This window comes from Phyllobates terribilis, unplaced genomic scaffold (genome assembly GCF_046119375.1).
Source record: "Phyllobates terribilis strain yellow unplaced genomic scaffold, ASM4611937v1 Scaffold_11__3_contigs__length_659146591, whole genome shotgun sequence".
NCBI classification, from domain to species: Eukaryota; Metazoa; Chordata; class Amphibia; order Anura; family Dendrobatidae; genus Phyllobates; species Phyllobates terribilis.
The window spans coordinates 509,418,616-509,439,338 of NW_027362771.1; the positions used below are offsets into that span (position 1 = coordinate 509,418,616).

Here is a 20,723-nt window from a genome sequence, read left to right on the forward strand (position 1 = left end):
GGACTTTGTGGGGCCCATTACACTGTATGGAGGACTGTGTGGGGGTCACCATTATTTGTCGGGGGGGTTTGAAGGAGGGGGATACAGTAGGGTCATCATACTATATGTGTAGAGTAATTCACTGTGGGGGTATCATTGTATTTGAGGGCACTTTTGCATCACACTGTTTTATACAAGGTTTTTTTTATCCTTTGTTATTACATATTTAAATTAGGCTATTGGGCCATATGCTTTTTATTGCTCTTACATAACATATTATTCCACTATAATTACTAAAGTTAATTGTTTTATTTGATAAAAAAAGTCTACAATTTGAAGTTTTTCCTTATTTCTTTTTTTTTTTATAAATATTAAAGGTTGGCCAAGCTTTTAATTTTGGCCCCCTGTGTATTGGAGTTTGACATCCCTGGCTTAAAGGGTTATGCTCATCATGATAAAGAGTTACAATTGCAAAGAGGCTGTAAAAACAAAACAACTTTGCAGTTTTACTTTTGGATTAAAAAATCCTCTCCATTCTCAAGAACAGACCTCCTCTGCAATCCATGGCTGATATTTTAGGCTTGGAGTGCAGCGCTTACAAGCTCTTTGCTATAGACTATCGCGCGCTAATGTACAAGTTGTTTTTCTAAATGAAAACATCAGTATTCAGGTTAAATTGCCATGTTGGCACTTTGCGATACATAAGTGGGTTTTGGATTGCAGTTTGGGCACTCGGTCTCTAAAAGATTCACCATCACTGCTATACGTGTTGTCAGCTGTAGTTTACACGTCGTTAAATCTTTTATTAAAGCTTAATATAGAATATAAATAAATGTGAGGCATTTATCTACATGGATATGAGGGGACTGCAAATGCAGCAGGTAACCTGAAGTCTTTTTTAATCTAGAAAAGAATCTGCTTAGCATCATCAGATGAGGACCTCCAATCCTGCACTCACGCAGCTGATCGCTATAGATAAAGCTCCTTTTTGCACATGTGACACTGACTTCAGCAGTTCACATCAGCTTTTAAATATGCTTTTATCACATTAGCTTAATGCGTATAATAATCTGTTCAATTGACCCAATTATCTGCTCTGATTGATCCCTTCACACTGGGCTCATTTACATTACATAAAAGGGATATTCTATTTATAAAACTCTTTAGGGTTCAACTTAATGAGTGACCCAAAACTGAAAAAAAATCCCCATTTTGTGGAGAGGACATGCAAGCCATCTTTATTAATTGGACATACATGTTATCTACTTATGTAAGGTTACTGTAGTGCCCATGAACACAATATCTTATATGTACGTGCACCCGCATGGTAAAAAGGAACACCACTAGGGAATTATATGAATTAAGTGGTATTATAGTGCACCATTATAGCATATCTGTACAGGAGAGGGGAGAATTCAGAGATTCCTCGAATATTTTTCTTCAGATATTACGGGGTGTGATTTAGGTCCAGGCGCAGTGTTGAAAGGAAAAAAAAACAGAAAAAAAAATGTTTGACACAGGAGCTTTATATTTACTTTTATTTTAATTTATTTTTTTTTGCAGATGTGATGTTTAATTTCTTTATAATTAGTAGTTTTCGCCAGAGATCATAAAAAAAAAAAAAAAAATCCCGGAAAGATCTTTTTTGATAAATGGAGAAAAAAAAAAATATATATATATATATATATATATATATATATATATATATATATATATATATATATATATATATATATATATATATATATATATATATATATATATATATATATATATATATATATATATATATATATATATATATATATATATAATTTTTTTAATATTTTCTGCAAAAAAGAAATAACGTACATGTAAAGTGTTAATGTGAGGTTTTTTGTTTTTTTAAAAAATGTTTTTAGAAAATACAGCGATCAGCTGGGCGAGTCGAGCACGCCGACTGCGTGTGTAGGTAGCGGGATCAGAGGTGTAAGGAGTAGTCCGGACCAACGGACTACCCCTCACCATGACATTACATCAGTAACCGCCTGACAGCTTGGCAGCTAGGTGATCATGCTTTACCGGCGGCGAACAGCCGTGCCGATTAGCTAGGCTGACATATGATATGCGCAGCAGCACATTCACATTGCTGCTGCCGTACCGTCAAGCACCCTATCCACAATTCTAATCATATAACATACTTAGCTGGGGTGAGGATTGATAGTGGCTCAAGCCCAATAACTGGATGCCTCACCTGTGAGCTGTGCCACGGCAATTACTTGCTGTGACATATTAAGGCAAATATCTATCTATGGGGAATTCCATGTACAATATACAGCTATAGCCCAATGAATTAAGGGTCTGGGCTATAGCATTCCAAATTTGAATCCAACACACCATTCAACCAGATTTATCAGTGGGTACCGTCTTTGGCTATAACAGTATGGTCACCCTATATGCATCTGTGGATGCATGAGTAATTTGCACTCATTATCTATTTTAATAACCTAATAAAGTATATGAGTTTTTAAATTCGTATATATCCACACCTTTTTCCCTTTCCCCCCTTTTTGATATGATTTAATTGGTGGTGTACACCTGTGGATAACAGGTCTGATGAGATTTGACTACGTTCCAGGTAAAAAAAAATAAATAAAAACTAAGCCATAATTGTTTGTTTTTTTTTCTCCTCTATATTGTGTGACTGAATAATTTATACAGAATTTGCTTTGCAATTTAAATGTACTATACGCCAAAAGAAAAAATACACAAACAGCCCCCCTGTTGTGCCAGGTGTCACTGGCAGAGTTGATCTGGGTCTGCTAGGATTTAAATGGTTAACAGCTGCGGCCAGAACATAGTTACATAGTTTATAAGGCCGAAAAAAGACAAGCGTCCATCCAGTTCAGCCTAATTCTTGTGCACTGCAGCTATTCAGCAGCGTTGATCCAGGGGAAGGCAAAAAAAAACCATGCGGTATAGGCCAATTTACATCATTGAGGAAAAATTCACTTCCCGACACAAATCTGGCAGTCAGATTAAATCCCTGGATTAATTAACTAAGCATAAGATGTAATTTTATTGTTCTCAAGAAAGGCGTCCAGGCCTCTCTTGAACTCATTAAGTGAGTTGGACATCACCACTTCCTCTCCCAGAGAGTTCCAGAGTCTCACGGCTCTGACCATAAAGAATCCCCTTCTATGCTGGTGCAGGAACCTCCTTTCCTCCAGACGCATAGTGTGCCCCCTCGTCTTTGTCACCATCCTTGGTATAAACAGGTCATGGGAGAGATCTCTGTACTGCCCCCTGATGTATTTATACATGTTTATGAGGTCTCCCCTAAGCCTTCTCTTTTCCAATGTAAATAGGCCTAATTTTGACAACCTCTCTGGGTATTCTAGTCCCTCCATTCCCTTTATTACCTTAGTCACCCTCCTTTGTACCCTCTCTAGCTCCAATAATGTCTTTCCTGAGCACCGGAGCCCAGAACTGTGCACAATATTCTAAGTGCGGCCTTACCAGCGCTTTATACAGAGGAAGAACAATGTTCTCATCATATGCCCCTATTCCTCTTCTGATGCATGCCATGACTCTATTTGCCTTCGCAGCTGCTGCCTGACACTGGGCACTCCTATTTAATTTGCTATTAACCAAGACGCCCAGGTCCTTCTCACACATCTCATCTGTACCATGGTGCCTGAAGATTGGACTGCATTTTCATGGTGACAGGTTCCTTTTAAAGGGTTTGTACTAAGTTAGAACCCATCTTTTGGATACCGAATGTCATCATCCTGATCACTTGGGGTCTGACCACTAGCTCAGCGCAGCATTTGGCTCCTTCAGTCCCATACAGAAAAAAAAAAAAGTGTAGGGGAGATGTGTACGCTTAACATCTGCTCCATTCAGAAGAGGCCCTGCACAGTTCTTCAGGATTGGTGGGGGTCCCAGGTATTGAATAGGGCAGAACTTAAAGTCTTGGTAGAGACTCTTTAAACATTAACTATTAAGGATACCCTTTTATTTTAGAAAAGCTGTTACATGTGGTTTTATCCACAGCAACTAATATTAGACTCAATTCTTCAAGGCTGTATCTTGTCCTCCAGTCTTGATGAACAGTGCATTGGAGGAAGATGCAGCAAATTCATTAAAGGGGTTGTCAGAAGGCAAAGCATTTTTCCCCTATATAGTCCCATAACTAAGCTAAGATATACTTGCATTAGACATTCCCTACCGTTCCCTCACTACACTGTCTAAAAGCCATTATACTTTTTTCTCTACTTCCTGTATGATGACAATTCGTTTGAGTATATCCAATGCATGCTGGGATACGCAAAGCATCATCACTGTCACAGACCCCGTCTCCTCCCTGAAACGAAGAGTCATCAGTAAACTGTAAGGAATTTTTAAAGGAAGCATATTAGAAGAAAAATTATATATAATACACACATTTGAGTCATCGAAAATTGACTTAAGTCAGGTTTTTATTTCAACTCCGTGAGAAGTCTTTAGAGGAAATCTGTCAGCAGGTTTTTGCTATGTAATCTGAGGACAGCATGAGGTAGGGGCTGAGGCACTGATTTCAGTGAGATGTCACTTATTAGGCTGTGTGGTCTCTGGTTGCCGTGGTTACGCTTCTCTCCAGCATAGCCCTCCTCTCACACCTCCTGACTCTTCGGAGGTGACTGGTGATGTGGCACACCGAACCTGCCGCTTCCAATGCTCTGCATGGTGGCCGTAAGCGCCATTTTCTCGCTGACACTCTTCCTATTTAAAGTAACGCATCACCCCCCTCCCTGCATACACACCCCCAAGAAGAAGCTATCAGCGAAACGTACGTCGGGGTTCCCATCCTGTGCCTCATCAATCCCACCAAGGTATAATCAGTTATTATTTACGAAGTCTTGTGGTACATGCTATTTCCGTATACCAGTGTGCAATTACAAAGTGTTAACCTTACTTGGGTATAACTCCTTTCTTTGCCTGTACACTATTTGTACATATTTCCCTACATTTGTACTTCTTTGTGTCATATTTACAGCAAATATTAGGAAGTATAATAAAGTGCAAGCGCAGCGTATTCTATGTGCATATATAGTTAAGCCTTAGGTAGCACTAACTACTCTTTTGGCCATTTCCATCTTCTTTACCCAAGTTAGCCTCATTTTTTACATCTTTTATAGACATGCCATAGCACATCAGACTGCATTTGCACTTTACTGGTCTATACTACTGACAGACTATCTAGGCACTTTGAGCCTCAAATTTTTTATTTTTTTTTGACCACTAGAGATATCTAACACTTTATAGCATCTGCACTTTATGATTAATGATTTTGATTGTCTTGGCTAAGTAATTATTTATTAATACCTTCTACATGTATGTGGTGATTACTACTGCACAGGACTCTCTCCATATCACCTTTTTATATTTTCACTGTTATACATTTCTCAATAAAGATTTTTGTTAATTTTTTGATATTTGGGCTTAACTGCTTTCCTTTTTAGATTTGTAAATCAGTGGTGTGGCGGGGTCAGCTTTTGAGCACTGCCAATGTACATCTAGAACAGAGAAAACTGATAGTTTACTGGGTGCAGCAGTTGTGATACAAAGTGACATCGCTGGAATCAGGGTCTCTTATCCAACATTATGTTGTAGATAAGATAGCAAATCCTGGTGACCGACTTCTTTCAAAATTCTAACAGTTTTTCTTAGAATATAGAGCTGATCGCAATAGGTGGACATTAAAGAATAATTTAGACTGGTGCATAATACTGTACAGAAGAACATCTATATTAACGACATCTTCTTTACATCTACCATGTATACACCAGCCTAATGCAGGTGGAAGGGATAGCGTTACAGACTGATGAGGACTTACAGCAGAGAGAGATACCAGCACTCTCTGGAACATGCCAGATGTGTCAGAACAAATATCATCCTCCAGGGACTTGCTGTATTCTGCAAGAGATAGAAGAATGGAAAGCATGATCAGGAAGAGGCTTCTGAATACCTGCTGGCAACACACACTGCTCTGCTTTTCATGCGGTTCTTAATGGCGATTTTAGAAATACACCATACATTTATTATGGGGATACATATAAGGCAGGAAAAAATAGTAGTCTGTCACTTTGATGAATTCTACTATGGCTTTTCCCATCGGCTCAGAAACGGATGTATGCTGGGACTATTAAAAAGGGGAAATTTTTAGAATTACAGTAGGAAAAAAAAGTTATATATATTTATATTAAACCCATCACATGACATACACTAAGGCACCATCATTAGTTACTCTTATAGAGAGCTTCTCAGAGAATATATAATCTATATATAATCACTTATAGAGAGCTTCTCAGAGAGACAGAATAATAATATATATTATTCTGTCTCTCTGAGAAGCTCTCTATAAGCGATTGTACTGTCGGTGGTATAATTAGGATAGAGGATTGTCGGATTACATGGGAAAATTCTATCACCGCCGTGAAATAGAGGGTTAAACCAATCAAGTTCTTTTCACTTGTAGCAAATGTCAGATGGGGACCAAGAGTCAGTTATTGATAACCTTTCAAGTAATCATTTATTCTGAATGCTCTGGAAAATATAGGCCTGATGATCATTTATCTTCTTGCAAGCCTATACTCTCATTCTGCTATACAAAGCCAACAAGAGTGATGCGTCATTGTGGATACTGCACACATCCTTCTGCGACAGAGTCTGTCTATCCATCACTCAACATTTAGGACTGAAATACACACAAGCATAATCTGTTAAGTCTCGTTCATTGGTAAAATTAATGTTTATATGTAATAGATAGATAGATATAGACAGATATAGATATGTGTGTCTATTTCTATTTATAGTGTATCTATCCACACATGTACACACACACACACACACACACACACACACACGCGTACAGTGAAGGAAATAATTATTTGATCCCTTGTGTTACTTCTCACTGCAAAAGAAAAAAAAATGTATCCAATGTGATTCTTGATATTCTCTCTCTCAATGTTAAAATTAACCTACTCTTAAAATTATAGTTCATGTCTTCGTCAATGGGCAAACTTACAAAGCAAGGGATCAAATCATTTTTTCCTTCAGAGTGAGTTAGCTTGTGATTTTTGTATTTCACCTTTTAGTTGTTGACATATTAGCAATCAAATATTTGGCACCTAATGAGTTCATTTTTCATTTAAGAGGATGTCCACTACTATTTAAAATGCCCCCAATGTATTTAAACAGTGGAGAGAAGTTTTTTTTGTAAATACCTTGTGTGGTCTTTATTGCGCTATTGCTGACCACTCGCAGTCATCACGTGACCCCGGGCTGCAGCCTCCTCTGGCATCCGCTGATGTCACATCAAGTCGGGCGTGACCCAGTGACGCCCTCCCCGCTGATTGATGGGCTGTGGACGGGAATTCCCCCACGTCACAGCCCAGCATCCACAGCGCGCTTTTCCTCTCCTGCATTCATTGGGAAAGCGCGTGGTGGATGCTGGGCTGTGACGCGTGGGGAAACCCCGCCTACAGCCCAACAATCAGCGGGGAACAAGTCACTGGGTCACGCCCGGCTGCAGCCGGAACTTGACATATCAGCGAATGCCAGAGCCGGCTGCAGCTGGGGGTCACGTAATGCCTGTGAGCGGTCAGCGATAGCGCCGCTCACAGGCAATAAAAGAACACGCAAGATATTTATAAAAGAAAAAAAAAAAAAACCAAACACTTCTCTCCACAGTTTAAATACATTTGGGGGCATTTTAAATATTAGTGGACAACCTCTTTAAGTCTAAGTGGGACTTAGATAGTTTTCACTGGGGGGGGGGGGTACTTCTCCCCTTGTAAAGACTTTGCCCAATAATAAGAAGTCAACACTCAAAAAAAAAACAAAAAAAAAAAACACACGCCCCCAACCATAGCTTAGGTTTCTCAGTGTGTGAGCTATAATGATACAGCTCTGATCTGCTGGTCTAACCACCTGTATGATTAGAAAGTGCTGGGAGATTGGAGTACAGATGACTGCCACCTTTCAGTCAATGTGTATGTAACACAATCAGCTTTGTTGTACTGTCCATCCCGCACACTGACTGTCCTGATTGAGATGTAATGAAACTGGCAAGCTGCTCCCGTGTGAGGCATAAATAAAAGACAGCCCGATCTACTGCTGACCGATTACAGCACACATAAGGACGATTACTGACACCTTTGAGCTCTCTGCCCCTACTCCTCACACTGCCGGTCCAGAGCCAAGGGACAGTGCCATGAGAGAAGGAGAGCTGATAACCAAATTCAGCTGTGCTGCGTCCAGATTGCCGGCACTTATATGAAAGGTATTTGACATCTGTTCCGCCAGCACTGTATAATCATGCCCAAGGTTAAACCAGGAGTCCAGGACTGTGTCATTACATCTCACACACTGAAAAACCTGCGCAAAGTCATCGTGGGGGAGTGTTCTTTTTCTACTGTCTTGCTGCCTGCTTACGATTGGGCAAGACATACAGAGGGAAGAAGTACATTCCCCCAGGAAGTGTGGATTGGGGGGGGCGCACCACACACACACACCTGACACCCATAGATAGGACTTAAAGAGGTTTTCCACAAACAAAAGTTCATTTTAAATGAATAGATCTTTGCATAATAATAAGTTCCACAATTGAATGTATTGAAATAAAATGTTCCTGTGCTGAGATAATCTTATAAATGTGCCCCTGCTGTGTACTGTGTAATGGCTGTGTCTGACCGTGCAGGAACATGGTCTGATCATACCACATCTCCTGGGCAGGGGGGAAGTAAAAGAGTATACAGACATTACAGCACAGGATCACAGCTGATTCTTTCTTTGAAGTAAAATATTGTTTAAAAACAGGCAGGGAAATGTTTTACCTGACAAAAAGAATCAGCTGTGATCCCGTGCTGTAATGTCTGTATACTCTTTTGCTTCCTTCCCTGTCCAAGGAGATGTGGTTTGATCAGACCATGTTCCTGTACGGTCAGACACAGCCATTACACCGTACACAGAAGGGGCACATTTAGAAGATTATCTCAGCACGGGAACATTTTATTTAAAACACATCCAATTGTGGAATTATTATTACAAGATCTATTGATTAAAATGAACTTTCGTTCGTGGGAAAACCCCTTTAATGAAAATTAACTCATTAGAGGTGCCAAATACTTTTATGACAATAATGCTGCAAAGGAAAGGTTAAATAAACACAAGTTTTATTCTGCTCTGCATCCACCATTACATGTCCAGTTCAAGATGGGTGGTGAAGATAATATACAGACGTGGAAAGAGCCTGCAGTCTCCATGCTATCAGGTTTAAAAGACAGACAGCACATGAATGAGAACAACATTTATAAAGTCTGAACAAAATCATTTTTCAGGAAGAAGACGACGCAATGATTTTTCCAGTTTCCTTACTCAATCTATAACCGATATTGATGTGTCGGATCTCTTCTGCAGAACGAGAGGCCAGGATTTCAATAAGACAACCTTCATCAGTTCCGGCTCCCTTAAAAAAAATAAATTAAAAAAAAATGTAATTAAATCTACCTTGATTCAGAAGAGCAATATTAGATATTGTACATATATTTTACTAAATAAATATATATCACACACACACGACAAAAGTATTGGAGACGTCTTAATTATTGAATTCAGACTTTTCATTCAGTCCCATTTCCTTAAGTGTATAAAAACCAGCCCCTCGCCTTATAGTCTGCTTTTATTAAAATTTATTCTAAAGAGCTCACTGGTACAAGCATGGTCCTTTAATAGAAGCCACCGCTGTAACAAGTCAGTTCATGATATTCTTTCCCTCCTAAATATTTCACCATCAACTGAGTTATTCTAGAAAAGTGGAAGGAACCGCAGCAACTCAGCTGCAAAATGGAGACCACGTAAGGTTACAGAGCGGAGTCATCGAATTCTAAAAAGGAGCAATATAAAAGTCACCATAGCGCTGCTGAACCCATAACTACACAGTCCAAAAAGTCCTCTGGTCTTAACATCAGTAGAAAAATTGCCAGGAACATCATGACATGGGTTTCCACAGCAGAGCTGCTGCATGTAGCCTTACATTACCAAGCACAATGCCAAGTGTCAGATGGAGTGGTGTAACGTGTACGATAACCCCTGGACTCTAGAGCAATGGATATGTTGTGTGGAGAATCTAAATCACACTTCTCTATCTGGAAGTCTGGTGGGTGAGTATGGGTTTGGTGCCTGGAGAATGTTACCTGACAGCCTTATCCCTCCTTCACCAAAACGTTACAGTTTGCACAATTCAACTGGGGAGTTTTTCTTTGTTCCAGTGAAGGGAAATCTTAATACTTCAGCATACCAAGACATTTTGGTCAATTGTAATTACCAACTTTGTGGGAACAGTTGGAGGTGGTCATTTTCTGAACTTAATGACTGTGCCCAGCACACAAGGTCCAAAAAAGCTCGATCGACTGCTCAAACTCACCCAATCATGTTCTTCCACCCCAGAGTTCTGACCTCATCCCACAACTTTGGAATTAACTAAAACAGATCTCCTCTCCTCCAATATCAGTGTCTGACCTCACAAATGCTCTTCTGGATGAATGGGAATTTATGCTCAGACACATTCAAAAATCAGAAAGCCTTCCCAAAAGAGTGGGAGCTACTATAGTTGCAGAGTGAGCACCTCCATATGAATGGCTATGGATTTAGAATGAAGTGTGAAAACTCCTGCAGGTATAATGTGTAGGAGTCCCAACTCTTTTGCCCTTGTAGTGTATGTATGGATAAATGTATAAAACACACAACTTATTATATACTTGCATCTTAAGAAACCGCTGTGCATTTGGTCTGACACTTCATGCACCGTGTGCCTTCATTTGATAGCATCATGGTAACTAGTCACTTTATAATGTCCACCCCGCCCTTGTGTTACCTTCATTGCCTTCTTGAGTTCCAGCACATCATACATTGTTATTGGGGTGATCAGGCCTAAAATCACTTTTTCAAAGTTTCCGGTGAGCTCAGATTTTAAATCATCCTCCAAATCCTGTATAATAGAAAATAAAAGTTTTAGTACAGAAAATCAAGATGTTCAAATGGACATGAACTTACTGAGGAGAAATTTCATGGCGGTATTTTTCTTACAAGAACTCATGACATTTTGCATCTTATCCCTATTGTGATATACAGTGCTGGCCAAAAGTATTGGCGCCCCTGCAATTCTGTCAGATAATACTCAGTTTCTTCCTGAAAATGATTGCAATCACAAATTCTTTGGTATTATCATCTTCATTTAATTTGCTTGCAAGGAAAAAACACAAAAAGAGAATGAAGCAAAAATCAAATCATTGATCATTTCACACAAAACTCCAAAAAAGGGCCGGACAAAAGTATTGGCACCCTCAGCCTAATACTCGGTTGCACAACCTTTAGCCAAAATAACTGCGAACAACCGCTTCCGGTAACCATCAATGAGTTTCTTACAATGCTCTGCTGGAATTGTAGACCATTCTTCTTTGGCAAACTGCTCCAGGTCCCTGATATTTGAAGGGTGCCTTCTCCAAACTGCCATTTTGAGATCTCTCCACAGGTGTTCTATGGGATTCAGATTTTTTTCCTGTACTCTATATTGATGCTTTTTCACAAAAAGCTCTACTTTTGTCTCATCTGACCAGAGAAAATTCTTCCAAAACGTTTTAGGCTTTCTCAGGTAAGTTTTGGCAAACTCCAGCCTGGCTTTTTTAGGTCTCGGGGTAAGAAGTGGGGTCTTCCTGGGTATCCTACCATACAGTCACTTTTCATTCAGACGCCGACGGATAGTACGGGTTGACACTGTTGTACCCTCGGACTGCTGGGCAGCTTGAACTTGTTTGGATGTTAGTCGAGGTTCTTTATCCACCATCCGCACAATCTTGCGTTGAAATCTCTCGTCAATTTTTCTTTTCTGTCCACATCTAGGGAGGTTAGCCACAGTGCCATGGGCTTTAAACTTCTTGATGACACTGCGCACGGAAGACACAGGAACATTCAGGTCTTTGGAGATGGACTTGTAGCCTTGAGATTGCTCATGCTTCCTCACAATTTGGTTTCTCAAGTCCTCAGACAGTTCTTTGGTCTTTCTTTTCTCCGTGCTCAATGTGGTACACACAAGGACACAGGACAGAGGTTGAGTCCACTTTAATCCATGTTAACTGGCTGGAAGTGTGATTTACTTATTGCCAACACCTGTTAGGTGCCACAGGTAAGTTACAGGTGCTGTTAATTACACGAATTAGAGAAGCATCACATGATTTTTCAAAGGGTGCCAATACTTTTGTCCACCCCTTTTTTAGGTTTGGTGTGGAATTATATCCAATTTGGCTTCAGGACAATTTTTTTTGTGTGTTTGTCATTGAAGGCAAATTAAATGAAGAGAACAATACCAAAGAGTTTGTGATTGCAATCATTTTCAGGAAGAAACTGAGTATTATCTGACAGAATTGCAGGGGTGCCAATACTTTTGGCCAGCACTGTACAGTAGACGACCTGTCCCGACTAACTACAAGACAGGGCAGCTCAGGTCTTTGTTAGTCAGCAAACGGAATAAGAAACCTATAATTTCAAGGTAAAATATATTAAATGAACACATTTTTTGGACATCTCATGCAATCTGGTCAGGTCATTTTTACTGTGAAGAATTGACTTATAGCAAGACTTCTCTTCAAGGACAAAGAATGTTGTGCTCCAGCCCAATATGTAAATGGCAGTCCAAAATGGCAAAATGTACTAAGTTCACCCTCCTCAGCTACAGGTCCTCCTTAATTTTGCTATGGTTCCCTTATGCCTGTGGATGCCCATATTTGAAGATAAAGTATGTGTCGTATTGATATGTATTTAGATAGTATTGATGTTTGGATCTGTGAGACCTTCTGGCAAAAGAGTCACTGCGGAAATTTGAGTAGAACTAGAATTTACGTTGTCTCTCCTGAACCTAAGAAGGATTTCTTTTGGGCAGATATTATAAGAGGTCTCATCCACACACCACTCACAAAAAGTTGAGATATTTAGCTTGTGGATGAAATATCAGGATGATCTTAAAATGCATTCACCTTTTCAGATGAACTTAATGTGACCATCTCTAAACTTTTAAATACATATGTCCAACTGTTCAATGTTTTAGGACAACTTGCTGTTCACCAACAAGGAGGTTAATGGCAAAATTCACAACAGGTGTTGATCCATGAATCTCCCAATACATTTTGGGGTTCAATTAGAATTAGTATTTAAACAGTCATCCTGAAGCTGTTCAAATTTTGACATCATGAGACCAAGACAACACCTAACAATTGATCAACAGTACGTCGCCATTGCAAGGCTTCAATCAGGATGTTCTCAGAAGGAAGTAGACACTGAGCTTAGAGTGTCACAGAGTGTCAGCAGCAGATTCCAGAGATACAGAGAGACTGGGAGAGTCACAGAAAGGCAGAGAAGTGGACGTCCTTTGGCCACATTTGACATTGATGACGGCTTCATTGTGAACAATGCCCTTCGGAACTGGATGATGAATGCCACACAACTCCAGGCACATTTATGGGAGGTGAGAGGCACCCAAGTGTCACGTTAGACCAATCAAAACCATTTACATCAGCGTGGTCTGCGTGCTAGACGACCTGTAAGGGCACCTGACCACACCACCATAGTCTTGCAGGAAGCATCTACTCTGGACAAGGGACCAGTGGGCCTCTGAGCTGTTCACTGATAAAAGTTGATTCACGCTGAGCAAAAATGATGGCAACCAACAATGTTGGAGACGTCAGGGAGAGCGCTATGTATCAGCCACATGAGCCTTTGGTGGTGGTGGTGTTACAGTGTGGGCAGGTGTGTCTTACAATACATTACTGCCCTACACTTTGTGACAAGCCCCTACTATTTGAATAACATAATTAACCCAGTCATTGTACCTCTGCATGAACACTACAGGCCCAATTTCATCACCTTCACGGATGACAATGCTCCAGCTCATCGAGGTCGCATCATTAGGGAACTGCTGCATCTCAAATAGAGTGGCCTGCACTTTCTCCAGACCTGAATCTCATAGAAAATCTATGGGATCAGCTGTGTCACCGTGTAGAAGCTCTTAACTCTGTAACCCAGAACTTCAAAGACTTGAGGGCCATCCTTCAAGAAGAGTGGGATGCCATGCCTCAGCAGGCAATAACTGGACTTGTGAACAGCATGAGAAGTTGTCGTCAAGCTGTAATTAATGCTCAAAGCCATATGAAAAATTGAGACATTAACATTTTTTTGGGGGGTATAACCAGGGCCGGCTCCAGGTTTTTATGGGCCCCGGGCGAAAGAGTCTCAGTGGGCCCCTTTAATACATACCACGATTCATGATGCACAGATACCGCAGAGAAATATATTATTATATATATATATATATATATATATATATATATATATATATATATATATATATATATATATATATATATATATATATATATACATATATATACACACAGCCTACAAGTAGTATTCAACCCCCTGCAGATTTAGCATGTGTCATCAGCCTGGAAGTGGGAAATGCACTGCAGCAAATTTTGTTTTTGTTTTTTTTAAAAGTTAATTCAGAGTGTCATTTATTACTCAAACCACAAGAATTCTGTTTGGTCCCCCTAAAGTATTAAGAAGTAGTTCAGGCACCAAGAATAATGAGCTTCACATGTGTGGATTAAAGATCTCTTTTGCCAGCCTTTTCTGACTATTTAAGACCCTCCCCAAACTTGTGAACAGCACTCAGACATGGTCAACATGGGAAAGACAAAGGAGCATTCCAAGGCCATCAGAGACAAGATCGTGGAGGGTCACAAGGCTGGCAAGGGGTACAAAACCCTTTCCAAGGAGTTGGGCCTACCTGTCTCCACTGTTGGGAGCATCATCCGTAAGTGGAAGGCTTATGGAACTACTGTTAGCCTTCCACGGCCTGGACAGCCTTTGAAAGTGTCCTCCCGTGCCGAGGCCAGGCTTGTCCGAAGAGTCAAGGCTAACCCAAGGACAACAAGGAAGGAGCTCTGGGAAGATCTCATGGCAGTGGGGACATTGGTTTCAGTCAATACCATAAGTAACGTACTCCAAAGCAATGGTCTCCGTTCCAGACGAGCCCGTAAGGTACCTTTACTTTCAAAGCGTCATGTCAAGGCTCGTCTACAGTTTGCTCATGATCACTTGGAGGACTCTGAGACAGACTGGTTCAAGGTTCTATGGTCTGATGAGACCAAGATCGAGATCTTTGGTGCCAACCACACACGTGACGTTTGGAGACTGGATGGCACTGCATACGACCCCAAGAATACCATCCCTACAGTCAAGCATGGTGGTGGCAGCATCATGCTGTGGGGCTGTTTCTCAGCCAAGGGGCCTGGCCATCTGGTCCGCATCCATGGGAAGATGGATAGCACGGCCTACCTGGAGATTTTGGCCAAGAACCTCCGCTCCTCCATCAAGGATCTTAAGATGGGTCGTAATTTCATCTTCCAACAAGACAACGACCCAAAGCACACAGCCAAGAAAACCAAGGCCTGGTTCAAGAGGGAAAAAGTCAAGGTGTTGGAGTGGCCTAGTCAGTCTCCTGACCTTAACCCAATTGAAAACTTGTGGAAGGAGCTCAAGAATAAAGTCCACATGAGACACCCAAAGAACCTAGATAACTTGGAGAAGATCTGCATGGAGGAGTGGGCCAAGATAACTCCACAGACCTGTGCCGGCCTGATCAGGTCTTATAAAAGACGATTATTAGCTGTAATTGCAAACAAGGGTTATTCCACAAAATATTAAACATAGGGGTTGAATAATAATTGACCCACACTTTTATGTTTAAAATTTAATAAAATTCAACTGAGCAACATAACTTTTTGGTTTGTAAGATTTATGCTTCTGTTCATAAAACCTACTCTCGTTTGCAGTTTGAAGGCTCTAACTTATTTGCATCTTATCAAACCAGCTAAATCTGCAGGGGGTTGAATACTACTTGTAGGCACTGTATATATATATATATATATATATATATATATATATATATATATATATATATATATATATATTACAATGCAAAGATTTCACTTCTTACATTACATGAGCAATATCTATTGTAAATTCAACAATAGCTCAGAAACCGGCGAATCGCTCCACACAGAATACTGGCGCCCATATAAGGCCCCATACGGAATACTGGCCCCCATACGGAATACTGGCCCCCATATAAGGCTCCATACGGAATACTGGCCCCCATATAAGGCTCCTTAAGGAATACTGGCCCCCATATAAGGCTCCTTAAGGAATACTGGCCCCCATATAACGCTCCATGCAGGATACTGGTCCCCTTATAACGCTCCATACAGGATACTGGCCATCATATAATGCTCCATGCAGGCTGTTACCCCCCACATAATGCCCCATACAGGCTGTCCCCCCCCCCCCTTATAATGCTCCATGCAGGCTGTCCCCCCCCCCCTTATAATGCCCCATGCAGGCCGTCACCCCCTCTCTCTATAATGCCCCATGCAGGATGTCACCCCCCCTCTCTTTATAATGCCCCATGCAGGATGTCACCCCCCCCTCTCTTTATAATGCCCCATGAAGGATGTCACCCCCCTCTCTTTATAATGCCCCATGAAGGATGTCACCCCCCTCTCCCTATAATGCCTCATGCAGGCTGTCACCCCCTCTCCCTATAATGCCTCATGCAGGCTGTCACCCCCTCTCTCTATAATGCCCCATGCAGGCTGTCACCCCCTCTCTCTATAATGCCCCATGCAGGCTGTCACCCCCTCTCTCTATAATGCCCCATGCAGGCTGTCACCCCCTCTCTCTATAATGCCCCATGCAGGCTGTCACCCCCTCTCTCTTTAATGCCCCATGCAGGATGTCACCCCCTCTCTTTATAAGGCCCCATGCAAGATGTCACCCCCTCTCTTTATAAGGCCCCATGCAAGATGTCACCCCCTCTCTTTATAAGGCCCCATGCAAGATGTCACCCCTAATATAATGCCCCATGCAGGATGTCACCCCTAATATAATGCCCCATGCAGGATGTCACCCCTAATATAATGCCCTATGCAGGATGTCACCCCTAATATAATGCCCCATGCCTCCATACATTAAAAAAAAAAAAAAAAAACACACAATACTCACCTCCCTCCTCCTCACCTGCTGCAGCTGCTCGGGTCCGGACTCCAGCGTCGCTGGCATCTTCCCGCTCTGCGCTCCCTGTGACGGCTCAGGGGAGCGCGCGGTGGAAAGACGTCTCCGCACCCTCTGACCTGAGACGTCACAGGGAGCGCAGAGCAGGAAGACAGCGGATCTGCGGAGGCACGGGGAGAGGTAAGTATCCGGCTGCCGGGGCCCTGAGCAAGCGGGAGAGAAGGGCGAGCGCTGGCACCGCTCTCCTCCGCCCATAGCCCGGCGGGGTGCGCGACCGCCAGTGGGCCCCTCTGCCTGCTCAGGGCCCCGGCACTTGCCCGGGTGCCGACGCCGGCCCTGGCTATAACCACCTCTTGTTGGCTTTTGTTTCAATTGTTTGAGATGAGGAAATCACCATTGCATGCTTCTACTTAAATGCCCTACAATCATGATAAAATATCACTGTAGCATGAGCATTTTCCTTGAACTAAACTCACCAAAATTTAAGGATATTTAGCTTTTGGGTAGTGTGTATATACACACAAAATACTCTATGGGATCATACTGTGAATAGTGAGTCTTTGAGGACCATCATAGTGTGGAGCGCCTTCATATTGTGTGGGTGGGTGGGAAGGGGGGGGGTTTACACTTTCTATGGGGGAACGTGACGACCTTCATACTGTGCATGTGTGGAGCGTTATACGGTCTGTGAGAACATCATACTGTGTGGGGGGATGCAGTTCATCAAGATACAAGGGCTGAATAACGTGATTTAATAAAAATAATTTATATGGTTGGATTAGCTGCATGTGGTAAGAATACATATTACAATAAGCCTTATTGCAACATGCATTTGCATTAGCAGGGAGTCAGACTGTATTTTGCTCAATATTAAGGGAATTTTTTTTTAATTGTAATAAAGGTTATTAAATTGAGCAGAATTAAAGTTTCAGCCCTCCACAAAACAGTTCAAGGGAACCTGTCAGCAGACATAACGCTGTTAACCTGCAGATATGCGGTTAATAGTGTTATTATGCTGCCAGGCTACCAGCACTCGTTTTCAGTCATGTGGGTGGGTGCGCCACCGCCCTGCTTTCATAGAGCGATGACTGTACTAGCAGTGGCCCCCGCCTCCATGACTGAATCCGAATGCTGGCAGGGAGAATAAAAGTTAAATTTTCTCCCAGCTGCATTCGGCTGCGTACAGTCGGCGGGCAGCATAATAACGCTATTAACCTGCAGATTAACCGCATATCTACAGGTTAACAGCATTCTCTCTCATGACAGGTTCCTTTTAAAGGTCTCAAAAATGAAATTCTCCACCCGTGATCTACAACAATTAAGTGTCAAGTGTACACTTGGTCGCAGTGGGATGGCTTTTACGCTCTTGATCAAACTAGTGATAACCAAGTACCCCATGTTATTTATATGTACCATTACTATTTACTTACTGCAAGGTATTTGCTCATTTTGTTTTTATCCTAGGTTCTCACATACATAAATGCCTTAGCGTGTCATGTGGTCAATCCAATTACACAGTGGGAATATTTAAGTTACAAACCTACATGCTAAGGCATATGATTATATTTACCCCCCCACACACACACACACACATTTTATTAGGATTAGTGGCCTAATGTCTCGTGTAGCTAAAGGCCAAATACTTGCTTAGCTGACAGCTATTCCTCCCGACTCCCTCCATACCCATGCACAGTGCACGCGCGGCATTACATTACAATAAGGCTTTCATGACGGATGTGCCATCTGCCACCTGTTTCATCACTAGATGCTGCCGATGTCCTGGATTAGATACCAGCAATTTGTGGTTTCTTAATATGTCCTCTGTATCAAAATAGTAGGTGTCCCCAAATCAGAACTTTTATTGTAATTAGCTTAATGTCGATGACAAATACCCTAACATTTCCAGGCCAAATATAATTATTGAGCATCTGGCTGATTAATGAGAAAAGGGTGTTTATCCATCAGCTGCTCTATAAAATCTAAAACTTCAGATTTATTAGAATTAACAATAAAAACTTGGAAAAAATAAAATCAGGGCAGTAGTTGTCCAGACGTCTGAATGCCTACTGCCATGATTTTATTTTTTCCCAGTTTTTAATGTTAATCCAAATATATGTGAAGTTTTAAAAAATGTATTTTTTTTTATTATAGCGACTAGATAGTGGATTAACACCCTTTTCTCTTGCATGTTCAACCCAGGAACCATCCGTGCATTGCAGCCTATATGGCGTTCCTCCTTCACAGGAGAGCTGATCCTCCTTCCCCACCCCCCTTCCTCATATTATATATTAATTTTGACTCTTATTAATGTGACCCTACCACTAGAAGGTCACATTAAGGCCACATTCACACGTTCAGTATTTGTAAGCCAAAATCAGGAGTGGAACAATCACCAAAAAAAAAAAAAAAAAATAGAAACAAGTCACTACTTCGGCATTAATCACCCACTCCTGGTTTTGGCTTACAAATATGGATGTAAAATACTGACCAAATTCTGAATGTGGCCCAACAGTCTGATTCTTCTTTGGTTACATTGTATGCAGTTTTTCGATTACACATTTATATGCAAGTGCTTTTGTATTCAATGAGTAACACGTCCATCAGGAAAGAAAAGAAAAAAAGCAAAAACGACATACTTACCATTACCTGGTCACGATGCTGAGGTAATGTAGAATGCTGAAGACACCATGATAAAAGAGGAAGCCGCACTTGTGCAAAGTGCCGATAAGTCAACCAGTCACATACCTACTATCCTGGGGGGTGGGAGGAGGTGGTTCCTTTAGATCAGGGGTGGGGAACCTCTGGCCTGCAGGCTTTTTACTGCCCACGATAACCCCTTTTCTACAGCCCCCAGGAAGACTCCCGGGAACTGCAATGTTTGGACTAGTGGACAAATTCCACTAGTCCAATTTCTTCTTGCACTGTAAGCACGTAGGATTCACTACTGAATGCTGCGGTACATACAATGAAGGATTACATCCCGACGTCCGTGCAAGGACGTTCTTTGTAGGGGAGAGGTAGCAAGCAATGCTCTCCCATCCCACAGATATAGACAGCAGCGGCAGACCTAGCATCCTCTGTGACTCCTATTTAATGTATATGGTCCTTCCCAGTGTCTCCTAAATGATGTGTATACAGCAGTCTCGATGTCTCCTATGTGCTGTATATACAGCAGTCTCGGTGTATCCTATGTGATGTATACTGCAGACCTCCCACTGCTTGAGTTCTATGATACATGAGCAGTGATTATTTTCCCTCTTTGAGGAGACATGCAGTGTAATATACATCTGTGTTCGGAGTAACTTACTGCTGCGAGCTCTTTGCACTTATCCCTCAGTTAGGTAGTGGGAAGCCGGCTGTAAATCGGCATGACGTCGGCAGTCACGCCCAGTCAAGAGAGCAGAAAAGAAAGATGCCGCTCTGTCGACGCGATGCCGGCAGAAGTAGCTGAACCGCCGGCAGCAGCTGTTTGACCAAAAGTAGCAGGCTCATTTTTTAAAGTTCATATATACACCATCATTCGGGGGCTGTACAAACCTATTGAACTAGCCCTTTGCAGAACCAAGGATTCCCCAACTATGCTTTAGAAGCCATTAAAA

The 20,723-nt window shown here is 41.6% G+C and overlaps 1 protein-coding gene across 3 annotated transcripts in view; it reads right to left on the reverse strand.

The window, feature by feature from the left end:
- The window catches only part of ANXA4 (annexin A4), an 84,167-nt gene that overhangs the window by 24,365 nt on the left and 39,079 nt on the right, over positions 1-20,723 (reverse strand). For all 3 annotated transcript variants that reach the window (XM_073653609.1, XM_073653611.1, XM_073653610.1), the window contains 3 exons: positions 10,877-10,990; positions 9,379-9,469; positions 5,837-5,916 (listed from right to left, as the gene is read on the reverse strand). In XM_073653609.1, the coding sequence (XP_073509710.1) occupies positions 5,837-5,916; positions 9,379-9,469; positions 10,877-10,990 (285 nt within the window). The remainder of the gene's footprint in view (positions 1-5,836; positions 5,917-9,378; positions 9,470-10,876; positions 10,991-20,723) is intronic.